The following is a 23,141-nucleotide window of genomic DNA, read 5'->3' as shown; positions in this document are numbered from 1 at the left end:
ATGTATAATGTCAAATAATATCTCCCAGAACCATATTCGTTACACCCTCTTCACAAAAATGTCACAATGCAAATAACAAAAGATGATGGAATATATGTAGATACTCATCTTCCTGACATTTTATGAAAGATGGGATTTTTTTTTCCTTTAAGCTGATGACATTTTTCAGATCACAATAGAATGAGTTGTGAAGAATAATAAAGCATACCCCTGGGATGGTGAAACATAACATTGGCACATAGGCTATATATTAGCAAAAGTCTCAGAAAATTGAGTTTTTATCCTATTAGGATCACTTGTTTTCTTTCTATTGACCTTGAAGTCATTACCAACAATATACAATAATATAGTTTATAGATTTTAAAAATGAAACATAATTTTATTAATGAGTATAAAGAACAGTTCTAATTAAAGTACAAAGTACTTGTACATATTCAGTAAATGGTAGTTGCCAGTAATACCCAATAGAGATGAATGCAGGAATGGTTTTCTTTTGTAACACTGATAGTATTTCTTTTGCAAATACGTTTTAGAAATTTTTATGGAGTGTCCTGTTAGAGCAGTTATCCTTCAGCCACATAGTGTTTTTACTATTGTACAGACAAGAAAACTCAGAGGAAAAAAAAATGTCTACTTGAGGTGCCCAAGGCTATACAACAAGAAAATAGATCTAAGTATTAAACTCAAATAAACTCATTTTCTTCAGAGGCTAATAAAATTTTCCCTTAGGACATTTCTTGCTACCCTGCTGAGGACCTGGTATTTGGGCTGTTCTCAATTCATTCATGAACAAAATGTTTAGCAACAGAAGCCGTGTAGAGTTTGCTTGGCCAAGGTACTAAGCTGATGTATGGAAGAACATGAGCCTGTATTGCAAGTTAAATCTGTGTTATAGAAAGCCTTGACTACAGAGGAGAGTTTGTTCTCTACTGTATGTAACGCAGGCCATTTCCATCCTCATCCCAGGGAAGGAAAGATCACCCGATGCTGTTATCTGGCAGTTGTGTTGCTAGGTGCTTAGCTGCACAAACTCAGCAGCTTTTATTCAAACATTCCAAAGAAATTTGAAAACATAAGTGGATAACAGAGAAAGAACTGATGCGGCTAGAACTGGGAAGCAAAAATTTCTTAGAGTCTGTTTCTCCATTAACAAGACTACAGTTTTACACAGAGAATGAATTGGAAATATTTACATGCTAATTTGCTAATGATAACGATAGAGAAGCTGTCAGAACAGGGTGTGATTTCCTTCTGGGAGGTAAATGCCTCCTCCTTGAAACCAGAGTGTTGGTAGCTCTTCTCCCTTCTAGTATAGAATTACTGAAGACATTTAATTTCTAGTGCTCTTGCTTTAGGGTCCCTGTTCCAGGTAAAGTCAAGAGATATAACTAAATAATAAACAATCCACAAGACAGACTTTAGCCATGAGCAATTGTTGAGTCCAAATGTCAACTGTACATGTGAGGGACTTTGGTATAATGAGTGAATATGTTAGCGTTCTACTGCTATGAAAAATCAAGAACTTGTGGAAAACATTTAAAGAGGAGAAAAGTGTTCCTTAGCTCAGGATTTTTCATATCCAATTCCATGATTGAATGATTTCATGGGTCTAGGGTTATGTTGCATAAAAGAAGATAAGGCACTAAGCCTAAGGCAGACCAAATCTTCTCATCTTAAGAAGCTAGGAGTCTCAAAACAATGTTTACTATGGTTAAATGCCAGTCCAAGGCAGAAGACTTGAAACTCCCAAGAATTTAGTTAGTATAAGTCCGTCTTCAAGGACTGCAGAAGCAGCAGTCTAGTGCCTATGCGCCCGGACAGCAGCTAAATAACTCTGGCAGTGTTGTGCATATTCCTATACTTTGGCTTCCCCCTTCTTAGCCACTGACTTGGTTAATCTACATTGAGAGCAGATTGAATGACTTTACCCCTTAGTTCCCTGAGTCATTTCCCACCTCCAGAAATACCCTTGTTGAGACATCTAGAAGTGTGCTGTACCAATCCACTCAAGTTACCCTGGAAACCAATTCTAGCTTTGTTTGTTGGGCTCATTGAATCTATCGCATCACTTTCAGACTCAATCTGGAAATACAAGGCCAGCTTTATCTCTTATGTATATGATAGAACAATGGAAGAAGGAAGGAAGAATTAGAAGATTTTAATACCTCCATGATATCCCCAGAGACAAGTTGATCTGTATTTAAAAACTGTTGCTTTTCTTTGTTGGACAAAGGCCTTTCGCTCCAGGTTATAAGTGTCATGTGGAAACAAGATATGTCTAACCTCTAGAACTTTCTTTCCTTTGATAACCTAAGGAAATAACTACTTTTAAAGGCACATTATTCAACCTCACTGTGCATTTCATCCTCTAGGAGAATATGTGGTTATGACGACTCACTTCCACTTGAAGAGAAAAATTGGCTACTTTGTTATTCAAACATATCTGCCGTGCATAATGACAGTTATTCTCTCCCAAGTCTCCTTCTGGCTCAACAGAGAGTCAGTACCAGCAAGAACTGTCTTTGGTAAGTGCTAATCAATATGCATGTAGACAGGTGTAGAGGGTACTTATTTCATGACTGTGTCAATGCAAGGAGGATGGAAAAAAAGTTAAATATGTGTTAAATCTGAATTTAGTATAAGAAAAACATTTGGAGACTTATCATTTTCACTAAGATATGATTTTAAACTAAAGTCTTTATGTAGAAAACTGTTTTTTCAATACAAATAGATGACTTAATAAAATTTAATTTTAAATTTTGGCTTAAAAGGTAATGAGACAGATACTAAAAGCACTTACTAGATTAAAAATACAATGACCTAAACTTTAAATTCTACATATTATATGATTTTTAAAGAATCTTTAAAAAAATAGCAACAGACTTTCTCATATTAGAGAAACCAAAATTTTCTTAAGAAGAGGTCATTAGTGATCCTTGCCATAGACAGATATCTCCTTTTACCTCTCAGGTGCACTCCTAAAGAGTTAAAAGTAGACTCTTTCCTATTAGAATCTCTAAAGTAATCTCAACATTCCAAGTTAAAGGTATGTAATGGAAAATTATTTGAATAGTGAACACCTTGTCTAATGTGAAAACAAACCTACTAATTCAATATATTAGAGTTCACATTCCATAGAAAGGAGTGTTTCCTGATGGAATCCCAGGGGCACCACCATAATTGCACTTTTCAGACTAATGAAAGCAAGACTTGCAACAGTAAACTTATCAATGATGTCACATAACCAATGATGTTTTATTTGAAATACACTGAGTTATGGCTGTGTTCTGGAAATAAAATGAAGTAGTAAACTGCTTGCACATCCATGACATGTATGGTTGAACTTGAAATTTAAATGATCATAAAATTATAAAATAACTATAAAGAATAGTTATTATGTGATTTTATACCAGTCATTTTCAATTTGATTCACCATATTATATTATTTAAACCTAAAATTTAGACAGTATTATTATGAATATCATATTAACTTGAAACCAAATGAACATAACGGTAATTATGTTAATTATTCATCTCAGGTTAGGAGCTACTAGGTGAGGTGTTGAGGAGTCAAGATAAGATATGCGCTCCAGATGCCTTGTACTTAATGGTTGCACAGTGCTATCACCTTTGCTTCATCCTGCTGCATTAAGCTGGCACATATTGGGTTCACTATGGTCCATGTCATTCACTTAGAAGTAATAGCCACATGTCTATTGCTGGAAGACATGTTCAACCAGATTTCTTCTACAAATAACTACTATCTACTTGCTGCATTGAAGTTCACATGTTCCACACTGAAAAAAAAATCTGTGAATGTTTACAATCAATTCATATGTAGAGATTCTGACACCCCTAACATCCACAGTGTACAAGAGATAACACAGCAGTTCTCTTAAAAAGAGATACAGATTGCCACATCTGCTCCACAGTGTCTTGTCTTCTGAACTTGGCAAATGCTTCCATGTTGAAAATCACATAATCTGTTCTCTGATCTTCTGACAACAGTTTAAGCACACAACTAAATTAACCTGCAAAATGATTTGCAGCTGCAGAGTAAATGAGCAGTGCATTCAGGTTCATTTTTCTTTGTAGCCATTTGTCAATGCTAACAACCATCCAATCCACTAAATACAGACCTCTTGAGAGATGTTGGCCTCTGCATGGGCATCTCATCTGAGCCTTTATCTTACCAGGAAATAAACACTGAACTAAATACATGATATAGTTCAGGTTTTGTGATTTGTTTTATTTTAAAAGAATGTACCAGTATTTTGTCTCATGACAACTTTTTCCTCTCTTGCAACCGGCCAAGTCTACCCTTTCTATTTGGAAATTCGCCAAAGTGTTTCAGTGTTTTATGAGTCCAAAAACATTGCTTGTACCATTTTCAATGATCTTATATTACAATTGACCCAAGACCTTTTGGTAAACATAGCTGTATAACTGTAACCTCAGTTTATAGCAAGTACTTTTGTGTACAAAGTCATATATTTATAGTGTTTGAGCTTGACAAAAATCACAAATACATTTTTTCTAGCCCTTTAGCCTTTTAACATTTATTCAGTACATGATTCTATTCTTTTTAGCCTGAACTTAGCACATTCCTCTGAGTTCCATGAATGCCTAAGCAGGTCACTAGTATGTAAAGAAATACCAAAAGAGAAAAACAGCAACACTAGATTTATAACCCTTTGTTAAAAAGCAATGAAGAATGCAGGAAAGCTGAAGTCTGCTCTATGACTTGAAAAGATGATCTTTTTCTCTTCTCATGCTCTCATTTATTTTCAGGCAATGCCATGTAAACTTTCTTCTAAAAATGGCCCAAGTTTTAGGTTTAAATTTACCCAGTAACAAGTATATAATTTTTTTCTATTTAATTAATTAGTCTGAGCTCCTATTTCCAGTTTAATCTACATGCAAGGAAGGAAAACCAATGTTTAAGCTGATCACAGAGGAAAGATAAAATATGCAAATTATCACACCTAACCTTTGAAGTTTAACAGTCATACAACACATTTTTGTTCCTTTCTGTATTTTGGTAGGGGTTTTAAATCATACATACACATGCACACACATATATGCACATACATATAACTTAAGCTACTCAGTACTAGTCTTAGTTTACACAGTTTGAGGGTAAGATCAATAGTGTGCAGAGAGATTACTTTTGATATTTGCTTACATACATAAACTGAACTTCAGAGAACTGGAGTTTATGGTAGTAGTAATATATAATAAAGAACACAGGCATTTTTCTTCATAGTCATTAAGTTGCCATTAACCATTAAACTGAGAATTAAGCATTTTTATTATATAATCTTTTTAATACTCTCAATAACTTCGTGTTTTAGAGTTAATAAAATCAATTAGTAAGGAAGAAATTAAAAGCAACAATACAAAAACCTAAGACTGTGGGGAAATTTTTCCCAAGGTCGTTTCCCAAGGTATAGTTCAGCAATTATAGAGCTGGGATTTGGAATTGGGCTCCTCTGTTCCCCAATTACTGACTTTTAATTACCTTGCTATCTGCTCTAGTTGATATTGATATGTAAATCTGGGGGCAGTTCATCAGTTAATATTCTTTAGGTTGGTTATGTAATAAGGAACTGGCCCCAGTAATTTTTGAACCCAATGCCATCCAAACCTCGAAATAAACATTTTCTACAGTCCTGCGCATATGCCATGAATATCATTTAATAAATATTCTACTGTATTCCTTCTTAATCATTTCACTATCTAGTGTAGTTAAAAGACTATCTACTTAAAAAAAAAAAAAAAAAGACTATCTACTCTGATATTCCTGGAAGACCTAAGAACGTTGGTTGGTTTAAAGCAGCTTACAAAAATGTTCCAACAGCTGCATAACACAGCTGATTTTCTAAAACTATCAACAGGAGGAATTAGTCCTCACTTCAGCATCGTAGATTGCCAGCTCCTAACTTGGGAATGCATTAGTTCTCATCTTTAGGTTATTAGATGTAATCCTCACCATAATGGTTGAATGACTGTGCAAAGGTTGTTCTTTCTGAGAGTTTCACTGATGGCATGGGCCATGAGGGGATGAAGATGGAATCAGCCATTTTGCAGATACAGTGGTTAAGGTCTGTGAATTCACTTACCAGTGTACTAAATATTCGGTCCAGTCCTTGGAATAGCTCAAGGCTGCTCTGTGGTGATCTCTCACTCTTCCTGGCAGAATTGCTTTGAACTATTTTTAAATGTTTGCATTTTTTTTCTAAAGAAATCTCACAGCATTAAACTCAGTATATGGTACCAATACAGTGTGTTCCATATGGTAGTTCAAACAACAGGAAAGATAACATTATCCACACTCTATCTCATAAAAATATCTAAATAAAATAGAACTAACTTACAATGTGCTTTTACTGTGAATATAGGTCGCTTAAATCCCTACAGAATAGGGAAAATGAGGCAACATAGAACAAAGAGAAGATCATGGACACTTGGATCAAACAAGTTTTACCCCATAGCCATTTGATTTTAAGCAAAGTATGTCAATTCTATATGCAAGTAGATGTGCATGTTATTTTGCACAGGAAGTTTTATGTAACTTGCTATCCACTTATTCATACACATGCTGCTTCCAGGAAATGGGTGAATTCTTTTGAACGAGAAGTAGTATATGAAAAAAGCTATAAATGTGGAAAATTATCATTCCCCAAGTTGTTACTTACCTTTCTGCTTCCAAGGACTAATTGAATTTCATATTTCTGCATGTGGGACAAAGACTATTAAACAGCTCTATAAATATCTCTGAGTACCACAGGTATTAGATATCTAAGATATATATGTCAAGAGTAGGGTGCATTGAATAATATCAGTCCCTATCCTATATAGGATATGCATACAAGATGGCTATTTAATGAAGTTTACTGTTTTAGTAACGTATTCTGAATTAGGAGAGTACTCTATCTCTTCTGAATGACCCTAAATACTGCTGTGCAAAGTATATTGAGGCCATATTCTGACTCCACCATCACAATCAAAATAGGGTGAATCTGGATGTGAATCCAGATGTGAATCCAGATGTGAACCCAGATGCTTTTGGTTCCCCTTTGATCAAGGGAACAAGCACAGGTCTGCTGTAATAAAATTTTCTGTAGTGAACCAATATATTTACTTAATTTCTCTCCTTTTAGGAGTGACGACTGTTCTGACTATGACAACCTTGAGTATCAGTGCCAGAAATTCCCTCCCGAAGGTGGCTTATGCAACAGCTATGGACTGGTTTATTGCAGTATGCTATGCCTTTGTTTTCTCAGCTCTGATTGAGTTTGCCACAGTAAACTATTTCACCAAGAGAGGGTATGCGTGGGATGGCAAAAGCGTGGTTCCAGAAAAGGTAAACACCACAATGGCTCTTTGTTATATGAGGATTCTGAGACCTTATGCTTTTTAGATGTAATAAGTTGGTTTGTGGAATTAGATGCAAGAAAGTAGTGACTGGGACTCCTTTCTTATTCTCATAGGCTGTGAATGATAAAGTAACAGTGGGTTGTTTTGTTTTTACTCATAGCAGAGGTTGTTTGGGTACATTGATTTGCAGATAGAGAATAGAGGAAAGAAGGAGGGACATTCAAAGGGGAAATTTTCTATTCAAATGTGGCTTCTCTGTTTGTTTTAAGTACCTGTTATCAGATGCAAACTATAATTTTCCTATTCTGGTATAAGTTCTGTAGCAAAAGCAGCATACTCCTTCGACTGCTTTCCCAAGGTTATTTTCATGTTTTAGTTAGGTTATATTTGAAAAATTAACTACCCTCAGCTTTCATTCCAGTCAAGAATAGGCATACTTTCCAAGTCCCAAAGCAGACATGCCCTTGATATATTACGTGCGAACATAATGGGAACCACCATCCTATAGCTGCTTCCTTAGAAAAATGTTGTAATGCACAGACGTGAGCCACACAGATAACCTAGCAATTTCTAGTAGCCTTAATTTTAAATTATAGACAACCAGGTACATTGGCACACCTGTCTTCAATTATAGTACTTGAGTGGCAGAAGCAGGCAGATCTCTATGAGTTTGAAACTAACCAAGGCTGTATAGTCATACCCTATCTCAGAAAAGCAATCATAATAATAATGATAATAATATCAGCAATAATAATAATCCATGAACAAAGTATAAATAAACCTTAATCAAAATGATGACTATACTTTATCCTAATATACACAGTACAGAAAAATGCCAGTTTAATAGCTGTAACCCATCAAAGGGTTCTGTTTATATTCTGTATGTATATAAATCATCAAAATCCCATGAATATTTTTTTCTTATATTACACCTTTAGTTAGTCTACATTTAAAGTGCTCAATACCTAAACATGAATAATGGAAAATGTGTGAGCTCACGTAACTCTGAAAAATAACAATTATTTAGGAGAATCTACTCATGGGCGGCCTGCAAAGCAGCCTGAATACTTGCTGTTGATTCTGAATTTGTGGCTGGGAACAACCTGGAGTGGTCCTTTCATGTAACCTGGCCTCACTCACACAATTGCGATTAAATTAAGTTTGCAAAGTAGCTGGGAAAATTTTGGTGGCCTCACATATCTTAGGCCTCTACTGGCTGCCAGGGAGTCTAACCGTGTACCCGGTCTCAAGCCACTCCCTAGTCTACCCTAGGCTTCTTTTCTTGTCCAGAATACTGTTTCTAGAAGGCGAAACTCGAGGCTGAAAAGTATTTTGAGTTCAGTATCCTAAGCTTATATAACGTTGCTATTACTCTGAGTCTGCTTTGCATTCAACCAGTGAAGAAACATATTCTACCTCTTGATCCGAAAGGTTACAAAACATCATCTGGCTTTTCAAATGATCATAGTGTGTTAGTCATAAATTACAGACTTTAGATTTTTAAATCAAGGAAAAGAGTTTTGCAGCAAGTGCTGTTTTGCTCAGAAACATCATTTTGTTTCTCACTGTATGCTAAATAAGTTATTTTTTTTTTCTTCTCCAGCCAAAGAAAGTAAAGGATCCTCTCATTAAGAAAAACAACACATATGCTCCTACAGCAACCAGCTATACCCCTAACTTAGCCAGGGGTGACCCCGGCTTGGCAACTATTGCTAAAAGTGCGACCATAGAACCGAAAGAAGTCAAGCCTGAGACAAAACCACCAGAACCCAAGAAAACCTTTAACAGCGTCAGCAAAATCGACCGACTGTCAAGAATAGCCTTTCCGCTGCTATTTGGAATCTTTAACTTAGTCTATTGGGCCACGTATTTAAACAGAGAGCCTCAGCTAAAAGCCCCCACACCCCATCAATAGGTTCTTTTAGTCGTATTCTGTTGTTCAGTCCTCTGCACCGAGAATTGCTTTCTGTTCTCAACGCAGTGATTCCTATCTGCTTTACTGCCTCTGTCCTAAAGAATTTGAAGGTTTCCTTATTTCCATATTTCATACAAGAACAAGAGACCCCTGTCTGACAGTCCAGAGCAGAGCAGAGTATTCAGCTCAGGGACAGGATTCTGAGAGGAAGCCAGGGAGCAAAAGCATGTCAGACGGAGATAGACAAGAGGAAGAGAGAGGGTAAGAAGGTCCAAAGATAGGAGAAAAAGTAGAAAAAACCAGAGCTTAACTGTAACCACAGAGTCATTTGTAGATATATATTTCCAAATATTCTAAAAAAATATATACGTCAAAAATATTTTTGTGTGAAAGTGTTTAAAAGGGCAAATAACAAATGTTTAATGAACTTTAAACCTATGTCTTTATTGCACAAATGATATAGTGTGCTTATGTTTTTATTCGTCAATGTTGAAGCTGATATATAGATTTAATGTTTTGTTTGTCAAATTAAAAATTCCCTAGGCTTTCTCTTTTTAAATTTCACTATGTAATATTTTGTTGTTAAATGCTATTTTAGAATGTAAGAAAGCCTAACAAATAGGGCAAGGTGGGGCTATCACTGTAGCATTCTGAATCCAGTGTGGGGGAAACCCTTTCAATGGGCTACACTGCTGTCATCTGAACTTTTACCAGTAGACTCTATAGAGATCAGCCAGCCTAACACAGATGTTTACTTGATAGAATCTGAAATAAATAAAAGAATGGAATAATTTAAAAACTATCCTTTTTACTCTTATTCCCAGATAGCCCATTCACCCAAGAATTCTCTATTCTTATGATGAAGATGCTTTCAGAGGGGCAAATCTATTTTGCAAGCTCTAGAATTGTTGAATGTATTCTTTTATATAACTACATCAAAAGCTTTAGATTGAAATTTATGACTAGCCAACAAAAAATAGAATATATAAATTATATATGTAAATATTCAGCATGAGATTGTACATTTAATTTTTTTTTAAGTTATGTTCTTTAAATATCATGAGGGATCTCCACTTTTAGCTGTTAGATGTTGTTAAATGCTATGGAAATACATTTAGAGCCTGCATTTAAGAACAGAACAGCCTGTAGGAGACAGATGCCACTTAAAACATATTGAGTATGAAATTCAATTATACCGAGAACTCTCATAACTTCACTGCTGCCCTGTGTTCAATAGTAGATCAGTTGCTATCTGCTCGAATTATGTCATACCATATTTTCCTATTTTAGGCTATTGTGATAAAGAGAAAAAATAGGGAAGAGTAGTTGGAGCTAGAAAACCAACTGTATATTATTTCTCTATTTGCTGATACCAACTATTTCAATAAGTGCTGTACCATATGTAGCATCTAATATAAAATACATGAAAGAATGTACAGGAACTAGCTTTTATTGAGTAATATTATTACAGTTCATTTATACTGCAGCAATATATTTGTAGGTATACTATGTAAGGGCTTTAAATAAAAGAGGTCCATTAATATTCCTTATAAAAAATTCTAGCCTTTCATTATTGCCCAGATGTTTTAGAAGTAAATATTTATGAAGAAGGTATTTTTGAAGTCTCCTTTTGTCTGATAGATTTTCACAGATATTTAACATTAGTTCAGAATCCACGGATCATGGTCTAATCACATTTATAAGACCATGATATAAGCCTTTTAGCATAATGGCCAAATAAGACAATTAGAATCCATACCTGAGTTTTGAGCAATGTTATTCTCAAAAAGCTGCTATCCAATGATGTTGGAAAACACACTGCCTGTGTTTCCCTAAAACGACAAATCTCTGGTTTCATCTTAAATGTGCTTCATTGTTTGATTTGGTCCTGCCTAAATTTCATGAGCTATGCCAAAAAAAAAAAAAAAAAATGGCTGAACAAAGGACATTTCATGTATAGATATGTATAGAAAATAAAATAAATTATGGCTCTAACATCCGTGTTGCCGTTTATCTTGTTATTTTCCGGCGTTAACCTAACATGTTTAGTGCGAGTATTTTATCTTCCAGACTCCTCATGCCTAGGTTTGGGTCTGTATTTTGCTCATTAGATGTGAATATCTCTTATTAGTCTGCTTATGCTTTGCAATGATCGTATTGCCATCATTTCTTAGTTGTTAGTACATGTGAGTAGTACTCTATTATGTAAATTGATTGCAAACTTATCAAAGAGAAATTATTCTATGTAGCTTTACAACAGTGCTTTGCTAAACCATGTACTAGTAGTTAAGTCTTCCTTGAGAAAAATAAAGATACACTCTTATAAAGAACAGTTCCTGCTGACTCCCAGGAATTTTTTTTTAAGATGACACTGAATGTTGATGCACCTTAGTGCAGTGAAGTGGCAATAAAACCCAAACTGAGTCAAGATTGCTCATGGCAGCTGCATGTCTCGCTTTCCAGAGTTTAGCAAAACCTTTTAATCTCATGTCTCACTGTATTCTATTATAATAATAAAGCTTACATTATTCAATAATAAACTGGAATACTTGATTCTGTTTACACATCATCCACAGGTCCATCTGTTGCCCTGTTTAACACATTTTAGGGCTAGAAATGCTTGCAAGTATCAAGTGTCAGCAGCAACATAGCCAGTTGGAAGTTTTGAAGATTTGTCAATACGCTAATCTTAAATTGTTGTTTTCTAAGACTTGTGTAAGAACTAGAATTTATCATATAATTTGATGCCTGATACCGCTAGTAACACTTCAACATTTGTGAAACACAACAGGAGCAAGAACAAATTCAATGTAAGCAAAAATTATATTCAGTTGTGATAGATGAAATAACATCAGATAATCTGTCAAGTGGTGACAGGACCAAAACAAGGTAGATTCAATTACAACGAATGGAAAAAAATCTCTTTAAACCTAAATAAATAAATAGATAGATAGATAAATGAATAAATAAATAAATCAAAATTAAACTAATCAATATTCATCACTTGGTCAAACACATCACCCATGAAAACGATGTAACTATCGTGGTCATTAGTTTCTGATCATTCCTAGGAAGGCACAGGGGGCTAAAAACCTAAGTCAGTGTCAAAGCTCTTCAGAATTATCAAGAGAATAAGAGAGGCTTAGCATCATTGCCAATCATATGTTTAAAGTTCACTGAAGTGCTTAGCTGGAGTTCTTTCAATTTAGCATTTTTAGCCAACCAAAACAAATATCTGACTCATTCTGTTTCAACGTGATTTATCCATACCAATTACCTTCAGATGTTGATTTAGTTCTTCACAAGACCTTACACTAACTTTTTCTGAGGCTCCCTTTTTCTACACTAAAGATGGCAAGGAGATAAATATCCCATGTCCTTTTCTTCTTTTAGCTGACCATTTACTCTTGGTTACAACATGAAGTAAAGTAAACATGAAAGTTATTATACTTTCTAAAGAATTATAATTAATTAGCCTATAGGTATAAATAATTCGTCCTTGAAGAATTACATGAATTTACCTAAGTTTCATTCTGAAAGATAATTAATCAGCTATCACTCATTTGGAGGAGTAGTGAAGGCTAATAAAAGAAATCCATTTTTTCATTTAAAATAACTAATTAAATAATTAACAGATACAGGTGGAATACTATTCAATCTATAAAAAGATAACTTCTATCACCTGTGACAACCTGGTAGATAGATAGATAGATAGATAGATAGATAGATAGATAGATAGGTAGATAGATAGATAGATAGATAGATTTTGCAAGACAAGGTTTCTGTGTATAGCCCTGGCTGTCTTGGACATCACTCTGTATACCAGGCTGGCCTTGAACTCAGAAATCTGCCTGCCTCTGCCTTCCAAGTGCTAGGATTAAAGGCATGTGCCACCACGCCTGGCTCAACCTGGGCTATATTGGAAGACATTTAATATTAAGTGAAACACGCAGGTACAGAAAGACAAAATGTACAAGATTTTACTCATATGTCAAAGTTAAACACAATTAAACTCATAAAATTGAGAATACAATGATGAAAATTGGGAATGAAGAGATATTTTCTCAATGATACAAAATTTTACATATATGTTATGCAACATAGTAAGTATATCTAATAACAAAATATTCTTAGTTTGATATTATCACATAATTACAATATTTCTCCCTTCCATTTCCTCCCCCAAGCCCCTTCCATATACCCCTTACAGCTCTCATTCAAATATATGGCCCCCTCTTCACTAATTGTTATTGCATGCATATATGTGTGTGTGTGTGTATATGCACATATATATATCTCCTAAGTATAACTGTTCAGTCTATATAATGTTACTTATAGAATGTTTATAATAAATTATATTTCAACTCTCCTTATCAAAAAAATGGTAAATACATTTTGAACTGAAGGTGGTAATAAGCTCAATTTCACCATTCTAGAAAGCACACATTTCAAAATACATGCTATTGTAAAATGTGTATCTTTAGCAGATGAATAAAAATCATTAATGAATATAACTTGAAATTTTAAAACTCCAACTCAAGATGGTAAAGGGATTAGTTATATTAAAATTGACTATTTCATCCACAAGGATAATAAAAGAGGCATATATCAAATTATCTATTATTTTATTTATCAAATTTAGTCAAAGCAAAAGAGCTGAAACTGTAACATATCTAGAAAAAGACATTGAAAAGTTTTCATGATTTAGCTAACTCAACAGTACTCACAAACCTCCACATATTAAAGGAAGTCACAATAAATTATCCTTCATTAAATATTAATCCCTTTGTGATTTAAAGTCAAAATCATATCAAGGAAGAAAATGTAAAAACTGAAATCATTGACTGAATGAAACTTTATAAGAATTTTAACTGTTAATAGATAATCAGGATATATAAAAAAAATCTCATGGAGACCCATATAATAACTGATAACCCATTTTAAATGTACTGTATACATGGATATTAAAATGTAGTCAATAGTATATTCAAATGATATTTAATAACTAATAGTATTAGTTATTAGAAGAAGAAAAAGTGAAACCACAGTGTGTAATAATTTCTACTCCCAAAAGGAATGTATTATAATGTAGGTCATGAAATGCACTGAGGAAAATATAGAAAATTTTAAATCTCATACATCTGATGAAAATATAAAACAGTGTGAATATTGTGGGGAAAGGCTTAGTTTTTTTTTAAATGTTTGATATCAGATTACCATTCATTACTCTCTAAAAAAATAAAAACATACATTTCTACCAAATTATGTGTTATTACTAATAGGCACAAAATTCATAATCACCTAAGCTAGGAAACTTCATAAATACTAAACTACAGCAAAACAAAAACAAATAAACAACAACAAAAGACAGACAAATACCAAAATTTTATCATGAGGGATGAGAAGGAGAAAGAAGGGTTCTAAGAGGAGAGAAGATATTGGGCAAATTAAGATATATGGATGAACTGGAAAACATGTAAAGCAAAAGAAGCCAGACACAAAGTATCCCACATTAAAAGCTTCTATTTACATGAAATATCCTGTGAAAGAAAAGTAGAGTATGGCATTGCTCCTGGTTATGGAACTGAATAGACCTAATTATAAGGAGCAATTTTGATACAATGGGAGTGTTAAAATTGTGCTTTGATTATTGCTATTCAATAACAGTGTACTAAAATTTATAGAACTTTATATTGTTGATAGGTAACTATTCTATTTTAAGTTGTCTTGGAAGCTATAAAAGGAAGAAATGACATGAACTATCTCCAATATTGTCTTTGAGAGAATCTGGTAGACTGCCTATCTATCAGTGTCTCTGACAAAATTTTCCTCTTTCTCAAGATACCCCATGGGGGAACAGATAGTTAAAACTATGTAGAGAGATATCAGTAAACAATCTATGCCTTAAAACCAAAAGAAAGTAGGAAAAGTTTAAATTTGTAAATTGTGAAGGATCGTGTAAACCAATATATACAAATAATGCATATGTCATACACAGAAGCTAACAGTATATCCAAAACACTAATCACTTCTCTCCACATAAAGTGCTCATATTCCTACACTTGAAGAAATTCTCTGAAAGAATAATATCATTCAGCCTGAAGATTCTTTTTTTTTCATTTAAGGCATTTTTATTATTATTTTATTTATTTATTTTACATTCTAGCCACTGCCCACCCCACCCCCCATTCTCTCCTCTCACAGTTCCTCCTCTTGAAGGTAATCTCCAAGTGGCCATCACATTTGTAGCTGCCCAGAAGGACTTCTTAGAATTGATGTCCTGTATAACTTACAGTTTCCAATTCAGTAACTCCTGATGAAGCTAATGATTTGTATTTTCCCAGACACTACTGGCTAATGGGATACTGAGCAATTCACAGGTGAGATCAACAGCATTATGTTACCCACTCATTGGTTTTAGTTTAGAACTTAAAGCATGTGTATGAGGAAAGGGGGAAGGAATGGGGAAGATCTGTGGGGGAAGGCATATACATTTTGCTGTTCATGGCAGAGAATTCAAAGGTTTATTAAAATACATCTTAGTGCTTTCTATCTCACTCAGCACAAAACTAGTAGCTGTCCAACCGCACCGTAAGTGGAAAGGCACATACAAACAAAGTGAAGGAATACAATTCAATGAATCCGCTAAATTGGAGGTAATATTTCTTACATAAGAAAACTAAAGTATAGTTGAAAGGAGTATTATTTCGGTCAATGTCAGATACTATAAGTGAAAGATTTCTACTTGCTATACTACAGCTCAGCTCCTTGAAGGTCAACCAGTAGACATGATTAGCCCTCTTTGCCTGTGGCTCTGTTTATTTTTCTTGATAGCTCCATTTTGAACCGTTTTAAGTGCAGGCAAAGATTTGCGGATATTTTCACCACTATCAGCTTCCACATGTTGAAAAACGAATTGTCGATGGTGATGACAAAGTTCTAGTTCTAGAGACTGAGAAATGTGCAAGCTGTATGCAATGCTGCCTAGGAGCATTTATGAAAACACTGTATTAAATACACAGTGCAGAACTTAGACTATATAATATACAGTCAACAATATGAATTTCTAGATCCCTACCACATCATAGTACATGGACAAAAGGATTCCCCTTAAAATATTGCTATATGTTTTTTTTTTCAAAACACAGATATTTGGGCAAAAAAGTGTGATGGCATTAGGTTTTTTTATATTGAAATTGACGGCTCCTACCTCCACAGTCACATTTTTTAAGACTATTGGGGGGTGAGTAAATTCTAGAACCCAATTATCCTTATAAATTCAGCTTTTTATATAAATTAAATACAAACAGTTACTTACATTGAATAATCCCTTCACTAATCATATATCAGAGATTAGCCATGCACATTACCCAAATTCTCTCAAAAATAAAATGAAAACTTAACTCTTGAATATGCCACTGTCCACAGCATCATGATACCATTCCACTCTTGTACATTATGAGTAAGAAAGAGATATGAACCAGATGACATCCAAAACACTTTTTTGTATAGAAATGAAGATGGAGTTTTTAGGTTGTGGATATTAAAACACCTTAATGAGAAGACTTGTGAGTGTCTGTCTGTCAGAAAACAGGCTTAACCTTGGGCATAGAAAGAGGCACTTTCTCTTTGAGTATTTCTCTTCCTCTCATTAGTCGTAAGTGGCATATACAGTAACAAACAAATGGTTGTAGAGAGTACATTATGTACAGATCAAATGACCTGAATGGTAGTTATTCAAACATGAATAACTACATTGCTCAAGCCCTAACCCTTTTTGCTTAGTTTCTGTTTTGCGTGGTGGTGTTTGTAAATATATTTAACAACATCCACAGAATATAATTCTCAAATATAAGTCCTAAATTTAAAGATAGCCACATATATCTCATTGTGTTATAATGGCACAGGGAGGCGTGACAGTGACTGGAGTAATCACACAGGAAGGCCATGTGAAGATGAAGTCCTGATTGAAGTTATATGCAGAAATGTCTGATGCTAGAGGAGGCTGCAAGAGACAATAAAGTATTTCCCTACAGTCTAATGGAAAGAGTTCAGCACTGACAATATTTTGAAGTGTCTATAACAGTGGTTCTCAACCTGTGGATAACAGGGGTTGTATAGCACATATCTTACATATCAGAAATTTATATAATAATTCATAACAATGGAAAAATTATACTTATGAAGTAGCAATGAAATAATTTTATGGTTGGGGGTCACCACAACATGAGAAAATGTATAAAGGGTCTCAGCATTAGAAACATGGAGAAGTACTGCTCTAAAATGTTGAGAAAAGAACTCTGCTGAATACAATCAACTGGATTTACTAATTCATTACAGCAACCCTAAGAAAATCATGCAGAAACATCCAGTTATAGATAAAAGCATGCATCCTCTCTCTCTCTCTCTCTTTCTCTCTGTCTCTGTCTCTCTCTGTCTCTCTCTCTCTCTGTCTCTGTCTCTCTCTCTGTCTCTCTCTCTTTGTCTTTCTCTCTCTGTCTTTCTCTCTCTCTGTCTCTGTCTCTGACTCTCTCTCTGTCTCTCTCAGCTTAAATCTATCCTTAAACACCCTTTATTTATTATCTGAATACCAATATACATAAGCCTTCTTTATACCAAACAGCTATAAGCTAAAGATTCACTTTAGAAATTTCTACTATGTTACTGAGATATTCAGCAAATAAACGCATTTTCTCCCAAGCCTGAAGTCTTGAGTTCAATTCTTGAACCAAATTGGTGGAAGGAGAGAATGCTCTCTATAAGTTCTCCTCTGATCTACACACTCATGCCACACCATGCACATATATGTCCTGCCCCCCACTCACATACACATACACTACATAAATATAATTAAAATTAAAAAATAATACATTTATTATTCAATTTGTGCACTAATAGAAATTTCTCTCTTCATTGTAAAGTACATGCATCATTAAGATTTCGTCACAGTAACTCCTGAAGGCTTTTAGTAGCATATAGATTTTGTTTAGTTTCAGCATGCCACTATTTAGAAACGGGTAGTTAGCATGAGTTAAAAAAATGAACAAGCAAATATTATTTTTAACTTTAAACTCCTAACAAAGATGGAAAGCAGTGTTGTGTTTGCTTTTGTTACAGATATATTTATGTATGTATGATGTGTGTATGTATGTAAGTAAAGCTAGATTTGTCTGGGGATGAGATGGGGTTTTTGATCCAAATTAGACTTTTTCTCATCCTTCATCCTCATCGCAATACTTATTATCTCAAAAAATCCTGAGTCATGCATGTGTTAGAATAAACATAACAACATAAAAACATAAGAACTACTGTTTACTTGTAAGAAAGAAAGGAGCATAAATAAGCCCTAATGGACTGTATTTAAACATTCATATACAAGGAACCAGAGCCACTTATTTTAGGAATGAAATTTAGGTCATGGAATTGGAAAGGCACATCCAGGGCAGCAGCCTCATTTAATAGAGGTCAGAACAGCAGAGCTGTGTGTTACCTAGTTTGCAGTTTACGATAATGATGTTATTTGAATGTGATCCCTGCTCCCTGGTCACTGTTGCTTCAAGTTGCTTAACTCACATATCTATGTAAACATAGCATCAATATCAAAGTTACTAAGAAAATGAAGTTAACTATAGACAATGAATTTGAGGAAGTAAGTTAATGATTATTCTCCTATTTTAAGAATGTCCATAAATGTCATATACTCATGCAAATAGTAACCCAAATTATATTTAATGTTCATAGATGTACAATGGTTGTATTTCATTGACTGAAAAAATATGACAAGACACAGACTTTTGTGATGGATAACATTAAAATTATACTGAATTAGAATATTATTAAACTAGAATATATATTAAAATCCACAGAACAATATCCAGCCAAAAGTCTTGTTCTCCTGATGTTTACGGGGCTATTGTCTGCTTCTTTATCTGAGCAAACCATTTTCAAGTCACATAGAGGTTTACCACTCTTTTAGAAATTCTAACAAACCCAAAGACACATTCCTCATAACATAAAGCTTAGTAAACTAACTTTTTCAAGTACCAGTGTGGTGGTTTGAATATACTTGGCCCAGGGAGTGACACACTAAGAGGTGTGGCCTCATTGGAGTAGGTGTGGCCTTTTTGGAAAAAGTGTGTCACTGTGGGCATGGGATTTGAGACCCTCCTCCTACTTGCCTAGAATCCAGTCTTCTCTGGTTTGCCTTTGAAACACGATTTAGACCTCTCATCTCCAGTGAAATTCTACAGAGATTCTGCCATACTTCACGCACTGGTGATAATGTACTGAACCTCAGAACCTGTAAGCTAGCCCCAATTAAAAGTTGTCTTTTACAAGAGTGCCTTTGTCATGCTGTCTCTTCACAGCAATCAAAATCATAACTAAGACAGAGGTTGGTACCTGGAGTGGTTCTAGAGAAGCAGAAGTATAAGAATGAATCTTTTAAGTATCAGAAGGAAAAGGGCAACAACAAAATCCTTCAGACCTTAGGGTTGGAGATACTGCTACAATCAACTGGATTAAATGCAATGGATTTAATTGGGTCCTAAGGTTGTAAGGGACAAGTGGCAGCATTGAATCAACATAAACAAAGTGATCATAGTTATAATGGACAGTGTAGACAAAACAACATTCGTAATGACCAAACCCACAATGATCAGATGCCAGGAGCCATCTAGGAAAAGTTAAAACTAACAGTTGATGGTTTCACTGTGGACCACAAAACCATGATGGATGCACCTTTCTTGACAAGGCAAAAGGGAAGACATTTTAGGAAAGACTCCTGCTATTAATGTGCTTTTCCTTTGTGTGTGTGTGTGTGTGTGTGTGTGTGTGTGTGTGTGTGTGTGTGTGTATGACATCACTAGGTATTAGCCCACCCTTTTGAGAAGATTTGTGCACAACAATGAAGATGCAGTGTCTTTTAGAAATGCTATATAAACCAATAGATGATTTCTTAATTCTTATGATGTTTCTGTAAGAATTCCTAAAATTACACCTTTAATCTGGGCCATACCTTCTACTGGAGGCCTACATAAGGACAATGAAAAAAGAAAGTGGTTGTTCTTTGTCAGCTTGCTTTTACTTACCAGCACATTTTTTAGAACTTACTTCTTCAGGATTCTAGCTTATACAGGAGACCATCTGAGAAGCTTCATGGAACTGTGCAATTACTAGGTTCTTTGATTACTTGGACTTTAGATTCTAAGTCACTTCAATAATTTTCCTTAATATATTGAAACATTCTGTAAGTTCTGTGACACTGGAGAATCCTGACCAGTACTATACATACATGAGGTTATTGTTCATTTGTTTGTCTCACAAATATCACTTCACTAGAGAAGACATTATAATGAGAAGATTAAATTAAATTCTTCAGAGATTCACTGCTTAAATCTTAAATTAATTTTGGCAGGGATATGAGTAGAAGGAATGTTATTTTGGTGAACTCTGAAACAATGCTTAAAGATGTTTAATCATCACACAATTAACACCCACCTTACTTTTGACTCCATCTAAATAGTATCTTGCTGGAATTCAGCTCCATTTTCCACAAAAGACATTACATTATAATGTTCACATTGCCTTTGGCAGTGAGTCATTAGACACGATATAATTTTGGTCAAATAAAGGTGAACCTATTTGTGCAACAGAAAAGAATTGTTCTTATATTGAAGCAAGGAAGGGCAGGATTTAAGCCCAATTAGAAAGCTGATGGTTGACTGTGAGCATCCACTTCTGTGTTTGCTAGGCCCCGGCATTGTCTCACAAGAGACAGCTATATCTGGGTCCTTTCAGCAAAATCTTGCTAGTCACAGTCAGCTATTGGATGGATCACAGGGCCCCCAATGGAGGAGTTAGAGAAAGTACCCAAGTAGCTAAAGGGATCTGCAACCCTATAGGTGGAACAACATTATGAACTAACCAGTACCCCAGAGCTCTTGACTCTAGCTGCATATGTATCAAAAGATGGCCTAGTCGGCCATCAGTGGAAAGAGGCCCATTGGACATGCAAACTTTATATGCCCCAGTACAGGGGAACACCAGGGCCAAAAAGGGGGAGTGGGTGGGTAGGGGAGTGGTGGGGGGAGTGTATTGGGGACTTTTTGGATAGCATTGGAAATGTAAATGAGGAAAATACCTAATAAAAAATTAATTCTAAAAAAAAAAAGAAAGCTGATGGTTACCCCAAAGATGTAGTAATACCCCCGGTGATATGGTGCTAGCTCACAGAGAGAGAATAGCACTTTGGGAAAGGGGGAAGGAAGAATATCAAATGGTAAGGGCATTTGACAAAGCTACAGGAAATCTTATTTTTATATGTTTACCATAAGTGTATGCATAGACATTTCAGACACACACACACACACACACACACACACACACACACACACACACATATATATATATATATATATATATATATATATATATACAAATATATATATATATATATGAAGCTTGTCACTTTGTGGTGATATTTCTCCCCCTAGGATCCCCATGCTATCTAGCTAAAACCCCAGTGTAAGAAAAGGGAAATATCCCTTCAAGTTATTACTTGGGTAGGTCTGAGAGACAACCCCAAGCAATAGTGTTATTGTCCTTATGTAACTCTGGGAACTTTAAGGTAACACTGCATTGCTAAAGATATCACATGCTTCACATAGAACAAGTCAAACTGGTAATGAACTGGGAGCCTTCTTTCTGAGTGCTAACTCTTACAGTGCCAGTAGTTATTACACTAGCTTCCAAGGATGATATATAATCAATAGCCCTGCCTAGGTAGCTGTATATTTCAACATGGTCACAAGCATCAATTCATCTATATATTACTAAATAGTCACCTTTGCATCTGTTATTCCATAAACAAGATAAATTAGATGGTTTCCTTATTATATACTCCTCACTAAGATCTACTTGCTAGCTTTCATCAAAACAGCCCAAGTATTTGCAGTGACTCTTCTTTGAATGACAAGTTCAGTTCTTGGTTCTAGTTTCTTTAATAATCTAATTGCATGTATCCAATGGAGAAAGAGTAAGATAGATTGAGCTTTCTTGTTTTTTACCAAGCTTTGTTTAAATGAATGTAAATGAACTAAGGATGTGAATGTGAGTCTTGAAATGTAACAAGATCACCTACTACGTAGATTGCTGAGATTTCTGTGGAACATTTAAAGGTTTAGCATCAAAGGATTGTCCTTACTTCAATGTAAAGTCATTTATACTGAAGATGTAATAGCATCAGTGATGAGAAGTGTTTGCCTTTCAGAATGAATCAACATCAACCCCGAGTTACTAGAATCCTGTGTGGTTTATTATTCTACAACACAGAGAAAACACAGAACATTGTACTGAACAAAGTCCTTGCTATAATGGTAAAATCTATTGATTAATTAAATGTCAACCACTGAGTTCATGCCTTCTTAGCATTTGGTGGGCTGAAATAGAATGTACAGAAAAGATGCCTTTGCTGTTTAATGAGTTATCATGATATCTCAATGAAAATCAATGAAATATTTTTTAAATCCATCCAAAATCTTATGTTATAAAATATTTTTACTTAAAAATAGTGGATCAGTTTTAATTCAGGTGTAAAGGAGACATTTCCTCAAAATGAATGAACTCATTCAATCTCTTTGCAAAAGCAACTAACAATATTTATCACCCATGATAAGACTTGAGTAAAGATTTTTCACAACTCGATGAATGGCCAGATTTTCCAGATGACTGATGTGTAACATGTAAAACCAAATATAGAAAATGATCTATTTGATGTCACACACAGAATACTTCATATTAATGTAACTGAGTAAGAAAAACGTAATGAATATGATTTTTGCTTTTA

At 34.7% G+C, this 23,141-nt stretch overlaps 1 protein-coding gene across 4 annotated transcripts in view; it reads left to right on the top strand.

The window, feature by feature from the left end:
* Nucleotides 1–11,835, top strand: part of Gabra1 (gamma-aminobutyric acid (GABA) A receptor, subunit alpha 1) — a 52,128-nt gene extending 40,293 nt beyond the window's left edge. For all 4 annotated transcript variants that reach the window (XM_017314259.1, XM_006532195.4, NM_010250.5 and 1 more), the window contains 3 exons: nt 2,373–2,525; nt 7,164–7,366; nt 8,984–11,835. In XM_017314259.1, the coding sequence (XP_017169748.1) occupies nt 2,373–2,525; nt 7,164–7,366; nt 8,984–9,295 (668 nt within the window). In that variant the 3' untranslated portion in view covers nt 9,296–11,835. The remainder of the gene's footprint in view (nt 1–2,372; nt 2,526–7,163; nt 7,367–8,983) is intronic.
* Nucleotides 11,836–23,141: the final 11,306 nt, after the last annotated feature.

The sequence above is a fragment of the Mus musculus genome, chromosome 11 (genome assembly GCF_000001635.26).
Source record: "Mus musculus strain C57BL/6J chromosome 11, GRCm38.p6 C57BL/6J".
NCBI lineage: Eukaryota > Metazoa > Chordata > Mammalia > Rodentia > Muridae > Mus > Mus musculus.
Note: the sequence above shows the minus strand (reverse complement) of the source record. Positions and strands in the feature narration are given on the sequence as shown.